The following is a 27,325-nucleotide window of genomic DNA, read 5'->3' on the forward strand; positions in this document are numbered from 1 at the left end:
CAGCTCACTATGCACAGCTCACTCACCCCCATCCAACCCTTGTTGCCCGAGCTGCAGGCAGGAGTGACCTTGGGTCTGTGCACAGCTCACTATGCACAGCTCACTCACCCCCATCCCACCCTTGTTGCCCGAGCTGCAGGCAGGAGTGATTCTGGATCTGTGCACAGCTCACTCACCCCCATCCCGCCCTTGATCCCCGAGCTGCAGGCAGGAGTGACCCTGGGTCTGTGCACAGCTCACTATGCACAGCTCACTCACCCCCATCCAACCCTTGTTGCCCGAGCTGCAGGCAGGAGTGACCTTGGGTCTGTGCACAGCTCACTATGCACAGCTCACTCACCCCCATCCCACCCTTGTTGCCCGAGCTGCAGGCAGGAGTGATTCTGGATCTGTGCACAGCTCACTGTGCACAGCTCACTGGCACCATCCCTCCCTTGATCCCCGAGCTGCAGGCAGGAGTGATTCTGGGTCTGTGCACAGCTCTCAGTGCACAGCTCACTCACCCCCATCACGCCCTTGATCCCCGAGCTGCAGGCAGGAGTGACTCTGGGTCTGTGCACAGCTCACTGTGCACAGCTCACTGGCCCCATCCCGCCCGTGATCCCTGAGCTGCAGGCAGGAGTGACCCTGGGTCTGTGCACAGCTCACTGTACACAGCTCACTGGCCCCATCCCGCCCGTGATCCCTGAGCTGCAGGCAGGAGTGACCTTGGGTCTGTGCACAGCTCACTATGCACAGCTCACTCACCCCCATCCCACCCTTGTTGCCCGAGCTGCAGGAAGGAGTGAACCTGGGTCTGTGCACAGCTCACTGTGCACAGCTCACTGGCCCCCATCACGCCCTTGATCCCCGAGCTGCAGGCAGGAGTGACCCTGGGTCTGTGCACAGCTCACTGTGCACAGCTCACTGGCCCCCATCACGCCCTTGATCCCCGAGCTGCAGGCAGGAGTGACCCTGGGTCTGTGCACAGCTCACTATGCACAGCTCACTCACCACATCCCGTCCGTGATCCCCGAGCTTCAGGCAGGAGTGACCCTGGGTCTGTGCACAGCTCACTATGCACAGCTCACTCACCCCCATCCAACCCTTGTTGCCCGAGCTGCAGGCAGGAGTGACCCTGGGTCTGTGCACAGCTCACTGTGCACAGCTCACTGGCCCCATCCCGCCCTTGATCCACGAGCTGCAGGCAGGAGTGACCCTGGGTCAGTGCACAGCTCACTGTGCACAGCTCACTGGCCCCATCCCGCCCGTGATCCCTGAGCTGCAGGCAGGAGTGACCCTGGGTCTGTGCACAGCTCACTGTGCACAGCTCACTGGCCCCCATCACGCCCTTGATCCCCGAGCTGCAGGCAGGAGTGACCCTGGGTCTGTGCACAGCTCACTATGCACAGCTCACTCACCACATCCCGTCCGTGATCCCCGAGCTGCAGGCAGGAGTGACCCTGTGTCTGAGCACAGCTCACTATGCACAGCTCACTGGCCCCATCCCGCCCGTGATCCCTGAGCTGCAGGCAAGAGTGACCCTGGGTCAGTGCACAGCTCACTCACCCCCATCCCACCCTTGATGCCCGAGCTGCAGGCAGGAGGGACTCTGGGTCAGTGCACAGCTCACTGTGCACAGCTCACTGGCACCATCCCTCCCTTGATCCCCGAGCTGCAGGCAGGAGTGACTCTGGGTCTGTGCACAGCTCACTCACCCCCATCCCACCCTTGTTGCCCGAGCTGCAGGCAGGAGGGACTCTGGATCTGTGCACAGCTCACTATGCACAGCTCACTCACCCCCATCCCACGCTTGTTGCCCGAGCTGCAGGCAGGAGTGACCCTGGGTCTGTGCACAGCTCACTATGCACAGCTCACTCACCCCCATCCCGCCCTTGATCCCCGAGCTGCAGGTAGGAGTGACCCTGGGTCTCTGCACAGCTCACTGTGCACAGCTCACTCACCCCCATCCCACCCTTGATGCCCGAGCTGCAGGCAGGAGTGACCCTGGGTCTGAGCACAGCTCACTATGCACAGCTCACTGGCGCCATCCCTCCCTTGATCCTCGAGCTGCAGGCAGGAGTGATTCTGGATCTGTGCACAGCTCACTATGCACAGCTCACTGGCCCCATCCCGCCCTTGATCCCCGAGCTGCAGGCAGGAGTGACCCTGGGTCTGTGCACAGCTCACTGTGCACAGCTCACTCACCCCCATCCCACCCTTGATGCCCGAGCTGCAGGCAGGAGTGACCCTGGGTCTGAGCACAGCTCACTCACCCCCATCCCACCCTTGATCCCCGAGCTGCAGGCAGGAGTGACTCTGGATCTGTGCACAGTTCACTGTACACAGCTCACTCCCCCCATCCCACCCTTGATCCCCGAGCTGCAGGCAGGAGTGACCCTGGGTCTGTGCACAGCTCACTATGCACAGCTCACTCACCCCCATCCCACCCTTGTTGCCCGAGCTGCAGGCAGGAGTGATTCTGGATCTGTGCACAGCTCACTATGCACAGCTCACTCACCCCCATCCCACCCTTGATGCCCGAGCTGCAGGCAGGAGTGACCCTGGGTCTGTGCACAGCTCACTATGCACAGCTCACTGGCCCCCATCCCACCCTTGATGCCCGAGCTGCAGGCAGGAGTGACCCTGGGTCTGTGCACAGCTCACTATGCACAGCTCACTCACCCCTATCCCACCCTTGCTGCCCGAGCTGCAGGCAGGAGTGACCCTGGGTCTGTGCACAGCTCACTATGCACAGCTCACTCACCCCCATCCCACCCTTGATGCCCGAGCTGCAGGCAGGAGTGACCCTGGGTCTGTGCACAGCTCACTATGCACAGCTCACTCACCCCCATCCCACCCTTGATGCCCGAGCTGCAGGCAGGAGGGACTCTGGGTCAGTGCACAGCTCTCTGTGCACAGCTCACTGGCACCATCCCGCCCGTGATCCCCGAGCTGCAGGCAGGAGTGACCCTGGGTCAGTGCACAGCTCTCAGTGCACAGCTCACTCACCCCCATCCCACGCTTGTTGCCCGAGCTGCAGGCAGGAGTGACCCTGGGTCTGTGCACAGCTCACTATGCACAGCTCACTCACCCCCATCCCGCCCTTGATCCCCGAGCTGCAGGTAGGAGTGACCCTGGGTCTCTGCACAGCTCACTATGCACAGCTCACTCACCCCCATCCCGCCCTTGATCCCCGAGCTGCAGGCAGGAGTGACTCTGGGTCTGTGCACAGCTCACTGTGCACAGCTCACTGGCCCCATCCCGCCCTTGATCCCCGAGCTGCAGGTAGGAGTGACCCTGTGTCTGAGCACAGGTCACTATGCACAGCTCACTGGCACCATCCCTCCCTTGATCCCCGAGCTGCAGGCAGGAGTGACCCTGGGTCTGTGCACAGCTCTCAGTGCACAGCTCACTCACCCCCATCACGCCCTTGTTCCCCGAGCTGCAGGCAGGAGTGACTCTGGGTCTGTGCACAGCTCACTGTGCACAGCTCACTGGCCCCATCCCGCCCTTGATCCCCGAGCTGCAGGCAGGAGTGACCCTGGGTCTGTGCACAGCTCACTATGCACAGCTCACTCACCACATCCCGTCCGTGATCCCCGAGCTGCAGGCAGGAGTGACTCTGGGTCTGTGCACAGCTCACTGTGCACAGCTCACTCACCCCCATCCCACCCTTGTTGCCCGAGCTGCAGGCAGGAGGGACTCTGGATCTGTGCACAGCTCACTGTGCACAGCTCACTCACCCCCATCCCACCCTTGATGCCCGAGCTGCAGGCAGGAGTGACCCTGGGTCTGAGCACAGCTCACTATGCACAGCTCACTGGCGCCATCCCTCCCTTGATCCTCGAGCTGCAGGCAGGAGTGACCCTGGGTCTGAGCACAGCTCACTATGCACAGCTCACTGGCGCCATCCCGCCCTTGATCCCCGAGCTGCAGGCAGGAGTGACTCTGGGTCTGTGCACAGCTCACTGTGCACAGCTCACTGGCCCCCATCCCGCCCTTGATCCCCGAGCTGCAGGCAGGAGTGACCCTGGGTCTGTGCACAGCTCTCAGTGCACAGCTCACTCACCCCCATCCCACCCTTGATCCCCGAGCTACAGGCAGGAGGGACTCTGGATCTGTGCACAGCTCACTATGCACAGCTCACTCACCCCCATCCCACCCTTGATGCCCGAGCTGCAGGCAGGAGTGACCCTGGGTCTGTGCACAGCTCACTATGCACAGCTCACTCACCCCCATCCCACCCTTGATGCCCGAGCTGCAGGTAGGAGTGACCCTGTGTCTGAGCACAGGTCACTATGCACAGCTCACTCACCCCCATCCCACCCTTGATGCCCGAGCTGCAGGCAGAAGTGACCCTGGGTCTGAGCACAGCTCACTATGCACAGCTCACTGGCCCCATCCCGCCCTTGATCCCCGAGCTGCAGGTAGGAGTGACCCTGTGTCTGAGCACAGCTCACTATGCACAGCTCACTCACCCCCATCCCACCCTTGATGCCCGAGCTGCAGGCAGGAGGGACTCTGGGTCTGTGCACAGTTCACTGTACACAGCTCACTCCCCCCATCCCACCCTTGTTGCCCGAGCTGCAGGCAGGAGTGACCCTGGGTCAGTGCACAGCTCACTATGCACAGCTCACTCACCCCCATCCCACCCTTGATCCCCGAGCTGCAGGCAGGAGTGACCCTGGGTCTGTGCACAGCTTACTATGCACAGCTCACTCACCCCTATCCCACCCTTGCTGCCCGAGCTGCAGGCAGGAGTGACCCTGGGTCTGTGCACAGCTCACTATGCACAGCTCACTCACCCCCATCCCACCCTTGATGCCCGAGCTGCAGGCAGGAGGGACTCTGGGTCAGTGCACAGCTCTCTGTGCACAGCTCACTGGCACCATCCCGCCCGTGATCCCCGAGCTGCAGGCAGGAGTGACCCTGGGTCTGTGCACAGCTCACTGTGCACAGCTCACTGGCCCCATCCCACCCTTGCTGCCCGAGCTGCAGGCAGGAGTGATTCTGGATCTGTGCACAGCTCACTGTGCACAGCTCACTGGCACCATCCCGCCCGTGATCCCTGAGCTGCAGGCAGGAGTGACCCTGGGTCTGTGCACAGCTCACTATGCACAGCTCACTCACCCCATCCCACCCTTGTTCTCTGAGCTGCAGGCAGGAGTGACCCTGGGTCAGTACACAGCTCTCAGTGCACAGCTCACTGGCCCCATTCCGCCCTTGATCCACGAGCTGCAGGCAGGAGTGACCCTGGGTCTGTGCACAGCTCACTCCCCCCATCCCACCCTTGATCCCCGAGCTGCAGGCAGGAGTGACCCTGGGTCTGTGCACAGCTCACTGTGCACAGCTCACTGGCCCCATCCCGCCCGTGATCCCCGAGCTGCAGGCAGGAGTGACCCTGGGTCAGTGCACAGCTCTCAGTGCACAGCTCACTCACCCCCATCCCACCCTTGTTCTCTGAGCTGCGGGCAGGAGTGACCCTGGGTCAGTACACAGCTCTCAGTGCACAGCTCACTGGCCCCATTCCGCCCTTGATCCACGAGCTGCAGGCAGGAGTGACCCTGGGTCAGTGCACAGCTCAAATGCCAAGAAGGTGAAAAGGGTGGAGAAAGGAAGGTGGGAAGGAAAGTAGGAGCAGCAGGTGGGGGAGCAGACAAGTGCCAGTGGTGGTAAGTGGGAGAGGGAAGGGGCGTGGCCCCCTGGAGGTGTCAATCATACAACGGCCAGAAGCTATCGCATTGCGCAGTACTCACGGTCAGCCACGTTCTTCACCGCCACTCCGAAGGTGGGGCTGTCGCCAGCCTGCTGGTATCCAAGCAGGTGAGACTTCGGAGCGCCCTCGGATGATTGATAGGTGCCATCGATCGATCTGTTGACACCCAGCTCCATGGTCAGCAGGGTGCCATGCTCACTCTGCCAGATCCCGCCCACGTCACACTGGAAGAGAGGGGTGCGGGTGAGTTCATACTGAAAGAAAGGGTACGGGTGAGTTCACACTGAAAGAGAGGGGCGGGTGAGTTCACACTGAAAGAGAGGGGCGGGTGAGTTCACACTGAAAGAGAGGGGCGGGTGAGTTCACACTGAAAGAGAGGGGCGGGTGAGTTCACACTAAAAGACAGGGGCGGGTGAGTTCACACTGAAAGACAGGGGCGGGTGAGTTCACACTGAAAGAGAGGGTACGGGTGAGTTCACACTGAAAGAGAGGGTACGGGTGAGTTCACACTGAAAGAGAGGGGCGGGTGAGTTCACACTGAAAGAGAGGGTACGGGTGAGTTCACACTGAAAGAGAGGGGCGGGTGAGTTCACACTGAAAGAGAGGGGCGGGTGAGTTCACACTGAAAGAGAGGGGCGGGTGAGTTCACACTGAAAGACAGGGGCGGGTGAGTTCACACTGAAAGACAGGGGCGGGTGAGTTCACACTGAAAGAGAGGGTACGGGTGAGTTCACACTGAAAGAGAGGGGCGGGTGAGTTCACACTGAAAGAGAGGGGCGGGTGAGTTCACACTGAAAGAGAGGGGCGGGTGAGTTCACACTGAAAGAGAGGGGCGGGTGAGTTCACACTGAAAGAGAGGGGCGGGTGAGTTCACACTGAAAGGCAGGGAGACAGGGGCGGGTGAGTTCACACTGAAAGAGAGGGGCGGGTGAGTTCACACGGGAGGGAAGGGGCTGGATGAGTTCACACTGAAAGAGAGGGGCGTGGGTGAGTTCACACTAAATGAGAGGGGCACAGGTGAGCTCACATTGGATGAGTGATCACAGGTGAGTTCACTCTGAAAGAGAGGGGCGGGTGAGTTCACACTGGAAGAGAGGGGCGGGTGAGTTCACACTGAAAGAGAGGGCGTGGTGAGTTCACACTGAAAGAGAGGGGCGGGTGAGTTCACACTAAATGAGAGAGGCACATGTGAGTTCACACGGGAGGGAAGGGGCTGGATGAGTTCACATGGGAGGGAAGGAGCCGGGTGAGTTCACACTGGAAGACAGGGGCATGGGTGAGTTCACACTGGAAGAGAGGGGCGTGGGTGAGTTCACACTAAATGAGAGGGGCACAGGTGAGCTCACATTGGATGAGTGATCACAGGTGAGTTCACTCTGAAAGAGAGGGGCGTGGGTGAGTTCCGACAGAATGAGAGGGACCGGGTGAGTTTACACTTGAAGACAGGGGCCGGGTGAGATTGTGGTATATAAATAAATAATACCGGATCTAGGTTTGACTGGACATAGCAATAACAGATAGCTCAATAAATAAGAGTCAAGATTCGAGGTAGTAGGAGTTTGCAGGTTTAATACAGCATAAAGGACAGGAACAGGACAAGCTGCACAGGAATAGGATGGCAGCGCTGCCGGGGGCAGGATCTGGAATGAGCAGGCAGGCGTAACTTTAATAACAATGTACAACATATATATACTAAAACAGTTGCATTACAATACATATGATAGGCGGAGCAGTGGGTGTGGTCAATAGCAGTCGCGAAAGATAAGGGTGAAAGTGGGTGTAACAGGGCGTATACATAGACATGTGATGTAAACGTAACAGAATATGTCATAAATGGGGCGGAAACATGGAGGGGGCTACCTAAGGAGCCGGGACCTCTAACCTAGTGGTGCGCGCAAACTGGCAATGACGTATTACTAGGAGAAGCTGGGGGCTATGAACTCTGCGCTAGGAGTAGAGACTGAAGTCTGGAGAGTCAGGGCGACATGTACCTAAACCCTATCTAGTATCTAATGTTTAGAGGACATGTTGATATAAACTAGAAGTCAGGAGGGGAAAGGCTAACAGACTCTAAGACTGGAGCATGCATTATTCTACATGTAGTGCGTGTTGGAGAATATTAAATGACCATTAATACAGTATTTCTCCTACATGGAGACGTAAAGACTAGACAATGACGGAAACTATTGATGCGATTCAGTAGCTTAGGAATGCAGAGAAGGAGGGCTGGACTGATAACTAGAATCATAACATACTCTTGGCAGACTCGTAGGCAGAGCCAGGCTGAGCCGGGCACTGCGAGGCAGGAAGTAAGTGAAGGGTCGAGGATACAGGTGGGGGCTGTGTCGCTCCTCAGCGAGAGCTCAGGAGACAGGAGCTGAATCTGGTGTCCGGGCCCTTTTGAGGCCTAGAAAAAGGGACTTTATAATGAAATAACGTGCACACTGAGAAACGTGGCAACGTAACTTTACATAGGCCTGATACTCGTAGCTTTCACGAGAACTGGAAACTGGCATACTAGTGATGGACACAACCAATGTTCCCTCTAATTTTTTCCCTCTGTGGGCGGCAGTGTAGGGTCTATGTGCGCTGCAAGGAAGACTATGTGCGCCAGGAACCAGACCGCGCGTGGGGGAGCGGCGCCAAATATCACTCTAAACCTTTGCTTAAAAAAGGGAAAAAACTGCATTTCCACACATACAGCGCCATGTTAAGGGTCTTAAGGCAGGTTTGCAAGTTGGATACACACACCATGACATGAATTGGTTACACAGGCAAGTACACTTCGTGTTTAGAAAAGCACAAGACTCCAATAGTGGTACCATCATAAGATTTTACTGCTGTAGGTATAATGTTACTTGTTGTATTATATATCTGGATGCAGAGACAGAAAGAAGCAGCAAAACACCAGCTGGGCGGCACACAAGCTAAGCAAAGATTTCAAACTTATGTGTTACCTAAAAGTAAAGCCAGCAAGTCCAAAAGCACGACCTGTAAAGCATGATGGTGCTCAGACCTGTCCAGGCATCCGCCTCTGTTCAGGGGGCACAGGAGCTAAATTATTGGCCATGCTGGAGAATTATTTCCAAGCAGCCCAGGGCGGCCGACTCCAGTCCACTGGGCATGGGAGAGTGCACTGCTGCATCATGCAGTCAGGAGACAGCAGTGAGAGGGCCAGTCATCACCAGTAGAGAGTCAAGGTGCCGAGGGGAAAAAAAAGAACTACAGAGCGAACACAGTAAGTATAACCACCAGCCACTGTCAGCCACTGTATTAACAGTCACAATCAAATTGAGTTAATTTTGGGAAAGAGCGTGATATTCTTTCTTTGGAAGTTCCCAACCACCTATTGAGGAACATCTTAAGCAAAGCCGTAAGCCATACACAGGGTATGGTAGCACGCCCAACTTATTATCGGCGATGTAAACTTTGGAACACGAGTTGGTGAATTACCTGGTGTGTATTCTAGCACCAAATGTTAATGTTTCGCCGAATACATCCGCCTTTGACAGAATTACTGAATAACGTAATCCACAGTAGGAACTGAGCTACACTTATGCAAGGGGCCCTGTAAGAAGCAAGAACTGCTGGGAGCCAGAGTGAGAAACTCCTGAGGAGAACTGCCTGTGAACAGCGAGACGACTAGGAAACAAATGTCGTAACGTAAAGTGAAGAGCTCTCTGGGAATCTGATCCCTCTCTCTGTTCCTGTCCATGGTTTCTCTTCCACTGGGACAATATGTGGGGTTTGAATACGCCAATATTAACTTGGCTATACTTTCTCCTTGGAAATTGTAGTTTTATGCCCGAGGATGGATCTACCCACATCACTGCACACTTCTATAACATAGTCCTTTCACAAAGGCAACAGATGTTCCCATGTCTGAAAGATGGCAAATACATATGCCAAAGTTTTAGCTCTCTCCACTACCCCAGTTCAGACATGGCCATATGCAAATCAGTCTGACCCTGTGCCTTATGGGAACAGTCCAGCCCAACTGCCAAGCCATGTCTTCCTTGGACCTGAAACAAGCATCCTGGAACCGGTTTCGGGTTCAAAACCTTCATCAGCCAGGCTATCTTGAATCCAGTGGCAAAGTGAGCAAGGGACAGGCGCGCAACACCCATTGGCCTCAAAGGGCTTCAGCACCACCCCCCATCTTGTGTGTGGCAGCCCGGGAAGAGACACTTCCCAGGCCGCTCACAGCCGCACCCGAGCAGTTCACAGGTCTTTAATGACCGTGTGCATATTAATGGGGCTTTGTTGTTGTTTCACCGCTTCTAAGAGCCCCTGCAGCTCGACTCTGCCGATTGCCTAAAGATTCAGCCCCCCCCGAAATTTGTTCTTAGCCCCCCCCACCCCCCGATTATTTCACTCTAGTTGCGCCTCTGGCAAGGGTCCATCAAAATCCCCATCCCCAACCGAGAGAGGAACGAGATAATCACACATCTCTGATGAAAAGCACTATCGCACAATCAATGGGGTGAAAAAATGCAACACCACAAGACCTCGGAGCTCGTGTATTTCTTGCGTTAGGCAGAGAAGGCAACACTGTCATAGCCCTGGTCCTCACGAACATCTTTTACAGCGGCATTTGGTAGCATGAACGGTATGTGATAGGTCAACCACATGTACAGTGCATCACAGTGACTTTAGACTGGAGGACCTTAAACAGTAAGCGTGTGGCACTGTTTTACCAGTCATAAGGTACAGTGGCTGTCCGTTGTATGAGTCAGCTTGCACAGTGTGCGGCACAGCTATGTACATCTACATGCACAGTATCTGTTGTCATTATGTCAGACCACATACACGGTAAGAGCTTACAATATATAAGTCAGAAGCAGTATGCATTAAAGGTATGCCTGGATTTTTACCAAACACCACACGCATCTCATTTGTGTCCGGATCTAGAATTATAGCATGAGCAAAATAAGTAACCAAATATTCACAGTGATAGATGAGCTGAATATGCTACATCCACGTATACGAAAAAATAATACGTTGTACTATATTATATGCTCCATTCTCAGCATCTGTTCTGCCATTACTTCTCCCAGACTCTCTTCTCTTCCTTTTCATGATCTCTGTCCTCTGCTCACTCCCACCTAAACGCTGCCTCTTCCCTTTCTCGGCCACTTCCATTCCAAACCTTCTTCATCTCTCCACTCACCTAATCAGCCAGCCATTCATTTTCACTTGTTAATGCTGTGGGGATAGAGCATGTCCTCTTTCACTTTTTCTTGCTATCACCCTAACAACCCTCTGCACTTGTTCACGCTTTCACCCTAACAACCCTCGGCTTCGATACACCCGTTCCGGTTCTCTGTCCCCTGCTTGCTTTGTCTGCCTTTCACAAATGAAAGGCAGCAAGTCTACAATCACGACGTAGTTGTAGACATGCTGCCTTTCATTTGTTAATAAAGCACAACTGGGGGGCTGATTGGGAGCCGTTGTTAAACTAATCATGTTAATCGCTGCGCTTAACGGGCGCGCGATTAACATGATTACTTACAAAAAGGGACATCATCTTACCGTTTTCGCGCCGCACGCATTTTAAAAGCGGCGGCGCGAAGGTCCTCAGTTGCCAGTGCGCGCGTTGTAATTTATAATGCGCGCTCCAGGTGATAGATGTGCGCGCCCGCTCATCCGCGCAGCTTGGAGGGAACAGTGGACACAACTGTAATTGCGTCTTTAATCAAACATGGGGGATACATATGCATATTAATCATGCACACATAACATAAGATGGAGGACACGTAGGGACACAGAACATGGCAAAATTTACTTTTCCACAAGATCACACAGAATGAGAGGGGCCAGCTGAATTCACACTGGAAGAGAGGGGTGTGGGTGAGTTCACATGGAAAGAGAGGGGGCGAGTAAGTTCACACTGAAAGAGAGGGGCACAGGTGAGTTCACACTTGAAGAGAGGGGCGTGGGTGAGTTCACACTGGAAGAAAGGGGCGCAGGTGAGTTGACACTGAAAGAGAGGGGTGCTGGTGAGTTCACACTGGAAGAGAGGGGTGCTGGTGAGTTCACACTGGAAGAGAGGGGTGCTGGTGAGTTCACACTGGAAGAGAGGGGTGCTGGTGAGTTCACACTGGAAGAGAGGGGCCGGGTGAGTTCACACTGGAAGAGAGGGGCCGGGTGAGTTCACACTGGAAGAGAGGGGTGCTGGTGAGTTCACACTGGAAGAGAGGGGTGCTGGTGAGTTCACACTGGAAGAGAGGGGTGCTGGTGAGTTCACACTGGAAGAGAGGGGCCGGGTGAGTTCACACTGGAAGAGAGGGGCCGGGTGAGTTCACACTGGAAGAGAGGGGTGCTGGTGAGTTCACACTGGAAGAGAGGGGCCAGGTGAGTTCACACTGGAAGAGAGGGGTGCTGGTGAGTTCACACTGGAAGAGTTGGGCCGGGTGAGTTCACTAGTGAGCAGAAGCAGTGCAGTCCCCTTAGAGATGAGATAGTCAGTGCAGCGGGGAAAGGAGGGAGAAAAGTGGGGACTGTGGGCAGGGAATCAGAGGGGGGGAGGATGGGGTCAGGGGGCGGCGAATCAGAGGGGGGATACCCGAGGAAGGGGTCAGGGGGCGGAGAATCAGAGGGAGGATACCCGAGGATGGGGTCAGTGGGTGGAGAATCAGAGGGAGGATACCCGAGGATGGGGTCAGGGGGGCGGAGAATCAGAGGGGGGATACCTGAGGATGGGGTCAGTGGGTGGAGAATCAGAGGGGGGATACCCGAGGATGGGGTCAGGGGGGCGGAGAATCAGAGGGAGGATACCCGAGGATGGGGTCAGTGGGTGGAGAATCAGAGGGAGGATACCCGAGGATGGGGTCAGTGGATGGAGAATCAGAGGGAGGATACCCGAGGATGGGGTCAGTGGGCGGAGAATCAGAGGGGGGATACCTGAGGATGGGGTCAGTGGGCGGAGAATCAGAGGGAGGATACCCGAGGATGGGGTCAGTGGGCGGAGAATCAGAGGGAGGATACCCGAGGATGGGGTCAGTGGGCGGAGAATCAGAGGGGGGATACCCGAGGATGGGGTCAGTGGGCGGAGAATCAGAGGGAGGATACCCGAGGATGGGGTCAGTGGGTGGAGAATCAGAGGGAGGATACCCGAGGATGGGGTCAGTGGGCGGAGAATCAGAGGGAGGATACCCGAGGATGGGGTCAGTGGGTGGAGAATCAGAGGGGGGATACCCGAGGATGGGGTCAGGGGGGCGGAGAATCAGAGGGAGGATACCCGAGGATGGGGTCAGGGGGTGGAGAATCAGAGGGAGGATACCCGAGGATGGGGTCAGTGGGTGGAGAATCAGAGGGAGGATACCCGAGGATGGGGTCAGGGGGGCGGAGAATCAGAGGGAGGATACCCGAGGATGGGGTCAGTGGGTGGAGAATCAGAGGGGGGATACCCGAGGATGGGGTCAGGGGGGCGGAGAATCAGAGGGAGGATACCCGAGGATGGGGTCAGTGGGTGGAGAATCAGAGAGGGGATACCCGAGGATGGAGTCAGTGGGTGGAGAATCAGAGGGAGGATACCCGAGGATGGAGTCAGTGGGTGGAGAATCAGAGGGGGGATACCCGAGGATGGGGTCAGGGGGGCGGAGAATCAGAGGGAGGATACCCGAGGATGGGGTCAGTGGGTGGAGAATCAGAGAGGGGATACCCGAGGATGGGGTCAGGGGGCGGAGAATCAGAGGGGGGATACCCGAGGATGGGGTCAGGGGCGGAGAATCAGAGGGGGGATACCCGAGGATGGGGTCAGGGGGGCGGAGAATCAGAGGGAGGATACCCGAGGATGGGGTCAGTGGGCGGAGAATCAGAGGGGGGATACCCAAGGATGGGGTCAGTGGGTGGAGAATCAGAGGGGGGATACCCGAGGATGGGGTCAGGGGGGCGGAGAATCAGAGGGAGGATACCCGAGGATGGGGTCAGTGGGTGGAGAATCAGAGGGAGGATACCCGAGGATGGGGTCAGTGGGTGGAGAATCAGAGGGGGGATACCCGAGGATGGGGTCAGGGGGGCGGAGAATCAGAGGGGGGATACCCGAGGATGGGGTCAGTGGGTGGAGAATCAGAGGGGGGATACCCGAGGATGGGGTCAGGGGGGCGGAGAATCAGAGGGAGGATACCAGAGGATGGGGTCAGTGGGTGGAGAATCAGAGGGAGGATACCCGAGGATGGGGTCAGGGGGCGGAGAATCAGAGGGGGGATACCCGAGGATGGGGTCAGGGGGGCGGAGAATCAGAGGGAGGATACCCGAGGATGGGGTCAGTGGGTGGAGAATCAGAGGGAGGATACCCGAGGATGGGGTCAGTGGGTGGAGAATCAGAGGGGGGATACCCGAGGATGGGGTCAGTGGGCGGAGAATCAGAGGGAGGATACCCGAGGATGGGGTCAGTGGGCGGAGAATCAGAGGGAGGATACCCGAGGATGGGGTCAGTGGGTGGAGAATCAGAGGGAGGATACCCGAGGATGGGGTCAGGGGGGCGGAGAATCAGAGGGAGGATACCCGAGGATGGGGTCAGTGGGCGGAGAATCAGAGGGAGGATACCCGAGGATGGGGTCAGTGGGCGGAGAATCAGAGGGAGGATACCCGAGGATGGGGTCAGTGGGTGGAGAATCAGAGGGGGGATACCCGAGGATGGGGTCAGGGGGGCGGAGAATCAGAGGGGGGATACCCGAGGATGGGGTCAGTGGGTGGAGAATCAGAGGGGGGATACCCGAGGAAGGGGTCAGGGGGCGGAGAATCAAAGGGGGGATACCCGAGGATGGGGTCAGGGGGCGGAGTCAGAGGTGTGGCCCGAAGAAGCAAAACATCCTAATCTTTACTATTTGTTTGGCATTTCACTGACCAGCTACAGCTTATAACATTATTTATTTCAACCAATGGACACACAGGTTTATTTAAGGTTTAATTTGAGTTATTGACACTAAAATACACTCACAAAGTGGGATATGGTTCAAATCACAGAAGGCCCCAAATACTCTTAAAAGTGCAAGCACAAGACATTTGTGTCTGAGCCGTGGAGTCATCAGCTCTTCTCCTCCCTTTTTCCGCATGAGCAGTTCAAACATTAATGGCAAAATATTAAATATCCCAGTTTGCCAATGTTTTCCACATAATTATGGCTCTGCCATATTTGCGACACCATACATCATCTGCTGCATAATCAGACGATTTTAATATAAAACATTTTGTAGCTCAAACAGATGAAAAGTTACAAAAAATGTGCCTTGTGTTGCTGCGAAGTGGACAGCTCTTTTGCAAAGGTTGACTGGTCACCTTTCCCACTGCTGCATTTCTATGTCACACTGACACTAATAAAGCAACATCTTTGCATAGACTGTAGGTATGTGTAAAAATGTCAAAATGATAATGTATCAGAAAATATACCGCAATACGCTGCAGCCTTTTCTGCTGCATAATTTAGCTAACACCTCCACATAATTTCGCTCCATTGCTGCGTAATTCCAATGGCCCGAAAGCAGGCAGCACATGTTAAAAGGGCTTGTGAATAAACCAGAGAGACCGTGGAGTTTGCAAACTTAGGTCAGTGTACATGCAGATACTACTGCATTGCTGATCCCTGGCGAGTTGCAGCTACTACTGCTGAAAGAAGGCCAATGGAGGCACCAATGGGTGAGGCGGGCCGACCTCAAGAGTCCTGTGACCTCAGTGACAGAGTCACTGTCACTCTAGAGTGTGCTGCTCCATAGGCCTGACTGCAAGGCTGGAGGCCAGCTTCTGTATGGTTTGTGGTGGACAGGCTTCAAGGTTAACCCACACGGCCACTGCTGGGTCCACCTGTGAGCAGGGCAGGTGAAGTGGACACTGTCCTTGTCTTCTCTGGGCAAGAAGGTAGAGACGCAGGGGCATATTTACAAGACCCTTTTGCCACCAGAGCGGCACTTTTTTGGACGCTCTGGTGTCATTATGCCATTCACATATTTTCATAGTGGCGCTCAGCCACTTAACGTGGCTTAACGCCACCTTGTAAATATGACCCTTTCCGCAGCAGTCCTCTGCGGCAAAGGGGTGTGCAGTGGGTGCTGCTGTGGGGATTCCACTTCATCTCCCATTGCTTTTTGATGCCGTCCCGGATTTACAAGGCTGAGGCAGCGCCAAAAACGAAAGCCAGGGAATACGTGGTCTTAGAATGGCGATGCAAGGTAAAATTATTCATTTCTCTTAATTTTTTGTCCTTTCCATGTGCGATGCTTCACACGTAGAAGGAGCAAATCACCATTAATGATTGTTTATGTGCAGGAAGGGGCCTGTTCCTGCACATAAACAATCGAAGCTGCAGCGCAGGCCTCCTTGCAACGCGGAGGCAGGGAGCCTGCGTGGCAGTAGGGAGCTTTTTTTTCACCAGCACTAGGGGAAACACAGAGGTGTGCCGTATTTTTGTACGTACAATGTCGAAACGCGGCACGGCCAACTTTAGATTTAAACGGCCGAGTCTTATTTACAGGCCCGGGCTATTTCTGCCATCCTTGGAGGCATTTTTTCAATAAAAAAGTAGGGAAACAGAGGCCTAGATGTATCAAGATTCCATTTTGCGAATCTTAAATAGCGATTTTTAGCGAATCGCTATATAAGATTCGTAAAACGGAATGTATGTAAAAAAATCGCTTTTTTTTAGCGATTCCTTATTAATCTTTATTTGCGAATTCGCATTTTGCGAATTCGTAAATAAGGAATAATTTCCCATGCATTCCTATGGGCCAGGAGGCCCTTAGGAATGATTGTGAAGTAATTCTCAAATTGCGAATTCGCAATTTGCTAATCGCAATTTGAGAATTATTTCAAGGGTGCAGGGGTGTCTCATGGACACCCTGCTGCACCCCTGAAACCTACATGTGTGTGCATATGACACACATACATGCCCTATGGGCATGTATGTGTGTCATATGCCACCTTCAAAATTGTCATATTTTAGTTTTTGAAAGGATATCGCAAATTAACACAAACCTCAAATTGGTGTTAATTTGCGATTCCTTAACCTGAATTCGCAATGTAAAAAAATTTCATACATGGCATTTAAGGAATCGCAAAATTGCGATTCCTTAAATGCTTAAGCAAAATAAGGAATCGCAATTTTTTGCGATTCCTTATTTTGCTAATTTCTAATACATCCCAAAAGATGCAAAATGTCCGTTTGCGATTCGTTAAGGCCGAAATTCTGCGAATTTTGGCCTTAACGAATCGCAAAAGGCTTGATACATCTAGGCCAGAGTCTATTATATTGAAAAGGTTGGGGCACGCATAACCGTAACATCTGGTCAGTAGCTATTTGCTAAACCTACTGACTTTTTTGCACTGATTGTTTTTAACATTGGAAGTGTGCGGCACCAGAATAAAGCTTTTTGCGTCCACTCTCCAAATTTTAAAAGAGCACTTTTTCTTTTTTCAGATCTTTCTTGCACTGCTTCCAGTTATTAACATCATTCCTTATTGTCCCATAATTCATAGCATAAACCCTCTTCCACTAATAACAACTGAGGTGGCGACAACACAGATCCTCCACTTTGGGAAGCGGTTCAGATGATGAACAGGGCGGTAAAGGAGGAGTAACTGATGGATATCTTCCCAAACAGTGTGATATCCTGCTGTGTGCTCTACTAACACATTCTTTAGTAGACATTTAGTCATCCGTATTACACATAGACTCTTTTGTAGGCCTTTAGTTACTCTTTTTGTATTTCGTATTTCATGCAGGGGATAGTAACTGTGTGCTCGTAAAATATTCCCTAGGACCCTCCACCCATCTGTTTGTGATTATTGGGGCACGCAATACCCTACAGATCCCGCCCACTTCGATTACTCCATCAGTGGCCATATCAGGGAGAGGAGTGGACACAAGAGAACCTGAGGATGCTATAGTCCTACCTTTATGTCATATCTCTACAAATGAGGTAGACTCTATCATCAGGCATGCCCTCCAAACAGGAGGACATGCGTAACGTTATGATCATAGCAACAGCCACGTGGTGCAAACTGCAGGACATGTGTGACATTGTAGTCATACCAACAGGCATATGCAGCAAACTCTAGGACATAAGCAAATATCCACCAAGCACTCGTTCTCAAATATAGTCTTTTTTAGTGTTCAAAGTTCATTTATTCCAAAAGGTCTTCATCAAATTTCTTCATCCAATAAACGACAAATACCAGCCAACACGTGTTTCGTCTAATCAGTATATGATTTACAGACTTCTTCAGGGCTGTAATTAATACAGTAACCAAAAATTACACAAAATACTAAATACTGAACTCAGTATTTACAATACAATTCTTCAAAAATTCACCGAATCCGTGCAAAAGAAAAAGTCAATCTAGGAAGTACCCGTCACCAAAAGTAAAGCTTGAAAACCCAAAGTGTGTCTATCTTACTCTAGTACCCAAGTATGAGTACATTTACTTAAAATCTTATATTTATCAATCACCTACAATACCAATTAGGACCCAGTCACCAACCACACCAGCAGATTGGTCATCGTGTAAATGATAATAGTAAAACATCTGCGACTCACCATTATACTTAATAGTAATGGTTGTGATTCGTAATCCTCGCAGCAAAAAAACTCAATCCTCAATCCAAACCAATCGTTATAATAATCTGAAAACAATACTAATATCTCTTAGTATACATTCTATTCGTATTGTCACACACATGTATCAAACTAAGGTTTAAATACACTTCACTTTCTTCCTGCTCAGTCATTCTATCCTCCAAATTGGCCAGTATAAAGTATACCTACTGGCTAGAGATGTATCAATCACCACTAAGTACATCATCTGATTCGTCTCACAGTTAAATATTCAGCATGGTCTAAATCCGACCTTCATAAATACTAAGAATTTGCATCAATCAACACTAAGTACCTCGATATTTCAGTTGTATCGTCTTCCAATAATTTGATTCGTCTCGCAGTTATATATTCGTCATGGTCTAAATCCGACCCTCGTAAATATTCCACACTCTCTCGTTGTCCACGTATCTGTAGACCGAGATCAATATATTACGTATATTCGTATACACTCATGTATCAACAGCATCGTACATGCTAAATCTACCAACCTTAAATATCTATATTAATCTCAGTAAACAATAGATACCTCAGTAGTTAAGCTGCTTCTCAGTCCAATGATTCCTAATATACTCCGTTCCTAGTCAGCGGTGCGATACTCTCTAAGTAATCCAAAGTTATCGCTGTCCTCATAGCGGTGGGCTGCAGACAGAAAATGTGGTACATTAGTAAGCGCCCTTTTGGCAGCTAAACATCTAGCGCCCAATATCCTAATTATTATCTCACTCACCGCATATCTGCTCCACACTCCTCTGTCGATGGTCGCGTTTGACTTGCGCGCCATCTTGGAGAGGCAGTAAATAGACTAATTCGCGGGCGCCATCTTAGAGTGGTGTGTCTATGAGTATGCACACAATCTTGCACAGTATTCCCAGTCCTGACTACAATAGAATTCATTACCTTAATATTAAATCTAAAAATATATCCGCCGCGTAATTAATTATGAGGCAACCTGAGGCCAACGTGTTATGTTCACGTACCAACTTTGTGTAATAGTTTCGAACTGCTTACGCAGGCGCCATCTTGAAATTATTACTTACTAGTATATCATCATAGTACTTAGAAGTGTTACCAATTCTAGGATTGGGTAACTGCTAGTTCACCTTTCCAGATAGTCCCATAGACTCAAAACTAATAATAATCAATTATTACAACGTTTCGTAAAGAGAAAGAAAAAATACAAAAATAAATAGAAAGTAAGTACTAATATTTTTTTGCGCAACACCGTGCGCTATTTACATTCATTACTGCCGACAGCCCGTCGCTATGACTATCCCAAGTCATATGTTCAAATCGGGTCCATCGACCCACATCTGGCAGCGTGTATCGGTTAAAAGGGTCCCAATGGTATTGGCATTCTGCTCTCATTTAGCAGATTACATGTAAACCCAGGAGTCAGGAAGAGTATGAAAGGAAGACAGGGTAAGGGTAATAGTAACATACATAATACAATCTATTCTTCTATACATCCTTTAGACTCTACATAGCACAAGGTACAGTCAATTCATATGTACATCTGCAAAGCTCTATCAGAGCAAAGTCATAGATTCTGCTCAAACTCAGTGGTTCATCTTTGCCCCAGATAGTATTCAAATTCATGGTCAATGTTCAAACCGCGTTCAACTGCTTTAAGCTTCAATAGCCACATAACTTCTCTACGTCTCAGCTGTAACTGCCTATTCCCACCTCTAGCATCTGATTTAATGTGATCTATTCCATGATATTTAAAAACATGTTTCTCTTTTTCGTGAAAATTCCTAACAATATGAGATGCTATTGGATAACGGGTGTCCCCTGTTTTTAGTGCTCGAAAATGTTCAACCATCCTATCTTTTAATCTCCTGATGGTGCTACCAACATAAATCTGAAAAGTTCTGAATACGGAGAGATCTACAGGCTTCCACAAATGTGGAAGATGTAGTTCCTGTAGATGGGCGGTAAATAAAATCAGAACTTTTAACTATAACAATACGGGTGATCATCAGATTAACATGTTTATCAACTGTGATACTACTTATGTTGTTTATGTTATAGTTTGTTCTTGTAATCAGATTTATGTTGGTAGCACCATCAGGAGATTAAAAGATAGGATGGTTGAACATTTTCGAGCACTAAAAACAGGGGACACCCGTTATCCAATAGCATCTCATATTGTTAGGAATTTTCACGAAAAAGAGAAACATGTTTTTAAATATCATGGAATAGATCACATTAAATCAGATGCTAGAGGTGGGAATAGGCAGTTACAGCTGAGACGTAGAGAAGTTATGTGGCTATTGAAGCTTAAAGCAGTTGAACGCGGTTTGAACATTGACCATGAATTTGAATACTATCTGGGGCAAAGATGAACCACTGAGTTTGAGCAGAATCTATGACTTTGCTCTGATAGAGCTTTGCAGATGTACATATGAATTGACTGTACCTTGTGCTATGTAGAGTCTAAAGGATGTATAGAAGAATAGATTGTATTATGTATGTTACTATTACCCTTACCCTGTCTTCCTTTCATACTCTTCCTGACTCCTGGGTTTACATGTAATCTGCTAAATGAGAGCAGAATGCCAATACCATTGGGACCCTTTTAACCGATACACGCTGCCAGATGTGGGTCGATGGACCCGATTTGAACATATGACTTGGGATAGTCATAGCGACGGGCTGTCGGCAGTAATGAATGTAAATAGCGCACGGTGTTGCGCAAAAAAATATTAGTACTTACTTTCTATTTATTTTTGTATTTTTTCTTTCTCTTTACGAAACGTTGTAATAATTGATTATTATTAGTTTTGAGTCTATGGGACTATCTGGAAAGGTGAACTAGCAGTTACCCAATCCTAGAATTGGTAACACTTCTAAGTACTATGATGATATACTAGTAAGTAATAATTTCAAGATGGCGCCTGCGTAAGCAGTTCGAAACTATTACACAAAGTTGGTACGTGAACATAACACGTTGGCCTCAGGTTGCCTCATAATTAATTACGCGGCGGATATATTTTTAGATTTAATATTAAGGTAATGAATTCTATTGTAGTCAGGACTGGGAATACTGTGCAAGATTGTGTGCATACTCATAGACACACCACTCTAAGATGGCGCCCGCGAATTAGTCTATTTACTGCCTCTCCAAGATGGCGCGCAAGTCAAACGCGACCATCGACAGAGGAGTGTGGAGCAGATATGCGGTGAGTGAGATAATAATTAGGATATTGGGCGCTAGATGTTTAGCTGCCAAAAGGGCGCTTACTAATGTACCACATTTTCTGTCTGCAGCCCACCGCTATGAGGACAGCGATAACTTTGGATTACTTAGAGAGTATCGCACCGCTGACTAGGAACGGAGTATATTAGGAATCATTGGACTGAGAAGCAGCTTAACTACTGAGGTATCTATTGTTTACTGAGATTAATATAGATATTTAAGGTTGGTAGATTTAGCATGTACGATGCTGTTGATACATGAGTGTATACGAATATACGTAATATATTGATCTCGGTCTACAGATACGTGGACAACGAGAGAGTGTGGAATATTTACGAGGGTCGGATTTAGACCATGACGAATATATAACTGCGAGACGAATCAAATTATTGGAAGACGATACAACTGAAATATCGAGGTACTTAGTGTTGATTGATGCAAATTCTTAGTATTTATGAAGGTCGGATTTAGACCATGCTGAATATTTAACTGTGAGACGAATCAGATGATGTACTTAGTGGTGATTGATACATCTCTAGCCAGTAGGTATACTTTATACTGGCCAATTTGGAGGATAGAATGACTGAGCAGGAAGAAAGTGAAGTGTATTTAAACCTTAGTTTGATACATGTGTGTGACAATACGAATAGAATGTATACTAAGAGATATTAGTATTGTTTTCAGATTATTATAACGATTGGTTTGGATTGAGGATTGAGTTTTTTTGCTGCGAGGATTACGAATCACAACCATTACTATTAAGTATAATGGTGAGTCGCAGATGTTTTACTATTATCATTTACACGATGACCAATCTGCTGGTGTGGTTGGTGACTGGGTCCTAATTGGTATTGTAGGTGATTGATAAATATAAGATTTTAAGTAAATGTACTCATACTTGGGTACTAGAGTAAGATAGACACACTTTGGGTTTTCAAGCTTTACTTTTGGTGACGGGTACTTCCTAGATTGACTTTTTCTTTTGCACGGATTCGGTGAATTTTTGAAGAATTGTATTGTAAATACTGAGTTCAGTATTTAGTATTTTGTGTAATTTTTGGTTACTGTATTAATTACAGCCCTGAAGAAGTCTGTAAATCATATACTGATTAGACGAAACACGTGTTGGCTGGTATTTGTCGTTTATTGGATGAAGAAATTTGATGAAGACCTTTTGGAATAAATGAACTTTGAACACTAAAAAAGACTATATTTGAGAACGAGTGCTTGGTGGATATTTGCTTACGTTCAGTCATTTTTGACGATTACCGAGTAGTGGTAACCTACTCGCTCCACTTTGAGCACCAATTGGACTTTCATTTTGTATTTACTTGCTTATACATGCTGTGCGCTTCGTAATAACTGTTACCATCATAACTTGTGAAACTCTAGGACATGCATGACGTTATGATCATATCAGCAGACACTTCCCTCAAACAGCAGGACTAGCCGAATGGTCTGTCTCAGCTGGATGCACCTTTGTTATGGTCTGTCTCAGCTGGACTCACCTTTGTTATGGTCTGTCTCAGCATGACACACCTTTGTTATGGTCTGTCTCAGCATGACACACCTTTGTTATGGTCTGTCTCAGCTGGATGCACCGTTGTTATGGTCTGTCTCAGCATGACACACCTTTGTTATGGTCTGTCTCAGCTGGAATCACCTTTGTTACAGTCTGTCTCAGCTGGAATCACCTTTGTTACGGTCTGTCTCAGCTGGAATCACCTTTGTTACGGTCTGTCTCAGCTGGAATCACCTTTGTTATGGTCTGTCTCAGCTGGACTCACCTTTGTTATGGTCTGTCTCAGCTGGACTCACCTTTGTTACGGTCTGCCTCAGCTGGACTCACCTTTGTTATGGTCTGCCTCAGCTGGACTCACCTTTGTTATGGTCTGCCTCAGCTGGAATCACCTTTGTTACGGTCTGTCTCAGCTGGAATCACCTTTGTTACGGTCTGTCTCAGCTGGAATCACCTTTGTTACGGTCTGTCTCAGCTGGAATCACCTTTGTTATGGTCTGTCTCAGCTGGACTCACCTTTGTTATGGTCTGTCTCAGCTGGATGCACCTTTGTTATGGTCTGTCTCAGCTGGACTCACCTTTGTTATGGTCTGTCCCAGCTGGACTCACCTTTGTTATGGTCTGTCTCAGCTGGAATCACCTTTGTTATGGTCTTCCTCAGCTGGAATCTCCTTTGTTACGGTCTGTCTCAGCTGGAATCACCTTTGTTACGGTCTGTCTCAGCTGGAATCACCTTTGTTACAGTCTGTCTCAGCTGGAATCACCTTTGTTACGGTCTGTCTCAGCTGGAATCACCTTTGTTACGGTCTGTCTCAGCTGGAATCACCTTTGTTATGGTCTGTCTCAGCTGGACTCACCTTTGTTATGGTCTGTCTCAGCTGGACTCACCTTTGTTACGGTCTGCCTCAGCTGGACTCACCTTTGTTACGGTCTGCCTCAGCTGGACTCACCTTTGTTATGGTCTGCCTCAGCTGGACTCACCTTTGTTATGGTCTGTCTCAGCTGGACTCACCTTTGTTATGGTCTGCCTCAGCTGGAATCACCTTTGTTACGGTCTGTCTCAGCTGGAATCACCTTTGTTACGGTCTGTCTCAGCTGGAATCACCTTTGTTACGGTCTGTCTCAGCTGGAATCACCTTTGTTACGGTCTGTCTCAGCTGGACTCACCTTTGTTATGGTCTGTCTCAGCTGGTCTCAACTTTGTTATGGTCTGCCTCAGCTGGACTCACCTTTGTTACGGTCTGTCTCAGCTGGAATCACCTTTGTTATGGTCTGTCTCAGCTGGACTCACCTTTGTTATGGTCTGTCTCAGCTGGACTCAACTTTGTTATGGTCTGCCTTAGCTGGACTCACCTTTGTTATGGTCTGTCTCAGCTGGACTCAACTTTGTTATGGTCTGCCTTAGCTGGACTCACCTTTGTTATGGTGTGTCTCAGCTGGAATCACCTTTGTTATGGTCTGTCTCAGCTCGACACACCTTTGTAATGGTCTGTCTCAGCTGGAAACACATTTGTTATGCTCGGTCTCAGCTGGAAACACCTTTGTTACGCTCTGTCTCCTCTGGACACACCTTTGTTTGAGGCAGCATTTCTTTCATAGAGGAGCAGTCAGCCAGGAGCCTGCAGGGAGTGGCAGGTGCTCTACTTGCCTGTACAGTGTCTGCAGTTGGAGAGTAGAAGGAGAACCAGAGGAAGGCTGGAGATATTGAGCCACAGCATCAGGAGCAAGCAGAGAGCCTGTACGGCGCATGCGCAGCGAGTGCTCCAAGGTGCATTGGGAGGAGGTATCCTGGAGCCTTTGGTAACGATGGCCAAGAGTCTGTGTGTGTTCCAGGGCTGAGCCTCTATCCATGGCTGCATTTCACAACCCTCCTCTCATGACCACAGTCCCTTCCCTAGCTAGACTCTGCACAGCTTGCAAGAGATTCCCCACAATAATCAGAGATGAGCATTTACACTGAGCTGTCTCCCCCAACAGGCTGCTAGGAAGGAGTAAAAAGGTCCTATCACGTCAAAGACTGCATCTTACCTTTCCATGGACAGAGTCGGTGAGGACTCCTAGGAGTACCAGTGCGATGACCCCGGAGAGGCGGTGGAGAGCCATTGTGCTGGAATGAGGAATACTCCCATCCACCGAGCCACCTCCTTATATACCTCTCCATGCGACATGTGCTGCCGAAACATGTCGTCTCCCAATAAAAAGATGAGCCATACTCTGTTATGAAAGGCTCTTAAAAGCAGATGATCCAGACGAAGGAGTATTTCAACATACCAGGGCGGAGGAGGCGTCCTCAACATGATGTTTGTCTTTGGAATCATCATTCAATGCACCGTGAAATGTATTCCAAATAATGCGCTCTTATCTTGTTAATGACATCCCAAAGGTGATAAAACGGGACTCTCCCACTCTTACACAAGCAAGCTCCATGAACACAGATAAGTGAATCATCGCCGCCCCACCCGCCCCATCACTCTATCCTCACACAAGGGCAATGAAACCTGGACTCATTCTTTTCCGGCGTTGCCCACGTGGATGCCACCTGATGCCAGCCTGCATGGCAGATAATCACTCACTCCCTGTGAAACCCTTGCACAAGGCAAACTTGTTTTTTAGAAGCAGGGTGGACAAGATTATCTCTCCAGACCCTAAAATTGTGATTTTTCTTCCAGTTTTTTTGTTTTTTTGTCTTGTTGCCAGATTCTGTCCTGGAGAAGAGCAGTGGGGAGTATTAAAACTGGTTGTGGTTGTTGAAGCGCATCCAGACCTGCAACTTTTGAATGATTGATTGACTGCGTGTATGAAGCGCCTGCCAAAAACCTGCCCTACCAAACAAAAAGATTTGAGCTCGAGCAGAAAATCATGTAATGTCCAAAGGTAATGAATTCCAAGGTTTATGACCCTCGACAGAGAACCAACACCTGTCTTTGGTAGACAGAGTACACCCGGGCCCTACAGCAGACACAGAGCACGCACGCTTAACTTAGGGCAATGTGTAAAGTATTTATGCAGTACCAAAACAGTAATAATGTCAAAGCGCCGAACAATAGAAAATCCCAAATTAAATTAGAAAAAAAGACAACAATCCAAAAAGGGAAACTACAGATAGGAACTTTAAATGTTTTAAGTACAAATGTTGCCAAAACAGGGGCGTAACAAACACCCCCACAGCTCCGCGGTGCAGGGGGGGCCATTCTTCAGTAAATTAAGGGGGCCCCCTCAGCTCTTTGGTGAGCGCTGTGAGAGAGAGGCTTGCACTAAAGCAAGCCTCTCTCCCTCTAAAGCAGGTGCAGTCTGCAGCCTGCTCTGAGCTCCTCGTGCTGACTGAAGAGAAACAAAGAAATAACTTACATTGTTTCTCTTCAGTCAGAGACACCGGCCAGGACGGAAAAGGGATGGGGTGGGGGCCCTAGAGAGAGCCGGAGGCAGCACAAAGGAGAGCTGACAGGGGAAAGGATGGAAGTGGTGACCTAGAGAAAGCCTTCCCCATAGAGCACTGCTCCTCTGAGAAGAGGCAGCACAGAGCTGACAGGGCCAGGAAGGTTTGCAGCTCCAGGAATAGGACTCTGCTGGGACGCATTGGATGGTAAGCAAGCATTGGAAATGCAATAGTCCTCGCATTTGTTTGTATTGGAGCTATTGGCATTGTAAATGGCAATGTTTTTTACGTATTTGTTACAGAGTGTATGCATGTGGTTTGTTGTGTAATCATGTGGGTTGGATGGAATTAGTTAGTTGTGTAATTGTGTGGCTTGGAAATGTGTGGTGTGGAGGGATTTTGTGTATTGGAATTATGTGGCAGGGGTGCTGTGGAATTATGTGGATAGTAAATATGTTGTATTTAATGTCCTTGAATTAATTAGGTTGGGATTGTATGAAGCTAAATACAAAAACTTAAACGGTCCTCATCAGGGCCAGTTCTAGGATTTTCGGGGCCCTGGGCAACAGGGAATGTGCTAGGCCCCTGAAAGTTACATAGATGACACCTTCTGGGCTGGGGGACGGGGGGCTGCTTTGTACACACTCCACCTGGGCCGCAGCTCCTCCTCTCAGCCCCCCTCAAGCACCTCTTTTACAGCCCATTTCGAACTGAAGGTGTGAGATTTGTTTGGGGGGCTGAGAGTTAAACCTGTGTGAGCTAAAGTGCTGACAATGGGCGTCCTGCGGAGTCTCTGAATGGACAGCCGGAGAGGTGTCCCCCCTCCCCTAGGCCTTCACACACCATTCCTTATAGGCCCCAGGAGGGGGGCCTCCTCCCATGAGCCATATTGTAAAGAGACACATTTATTTCACTTTGATTGGCAGGGGTACCAGAAGGA

The 27,325-nt window shown here is 50.1% G+C and overlaps 1 protein-coding gene across 2 annotated transcripts in view; it reads right to left on the minus strand.

Moving 5' to 3' along the window:
* The window catches only part of LOC144819184 (avidin-related protein 1-like), a 64,398-nt gene extending 39,209 nt beyond the window's left edge, over positions 1-25,189 (minus strand). Inside the window, exons 1-2 of one of the 2 annotated variants that reach the window (XM_078677158.1) lie at positions 25,038-25,189; positions 5,739-5,922 (exon numbers count right to left, since the gene is read on the minus strand). In XM_078677158.1, coding sequence (XP_078533284.1) covers positions 5,739-5,922; positions 25,038-25,112 — 259 coding nt within the window. In that variant the 5' untranslated portion in view covers positions 25,113-25,189. Of the gene's footprint in view, positions 1-5,738; positions 5,953-25,037 lie in introns of both variants that reach the window. The other variant, XM_078677157.1, reaches the window with a different exon arrangement.
* Between the last annotated feature and the right edge of the window lie 2,136 nt (positions 25,190-27,325).

This window comes from Lissotriton helveticus, chromosome 2_1, assembly GCF_964261635.1.
Source record: "Lissotriton helveticus chromosome 2_1, aLisHel1.1, whole genome shotgun sequence".
Classification (NCBI taxonomy): Eukaryota; Metazoa; Chordata; class Amphibia; order Caudata; family Salamandridae; genus Lissotriton; species Lissotriton helveticus.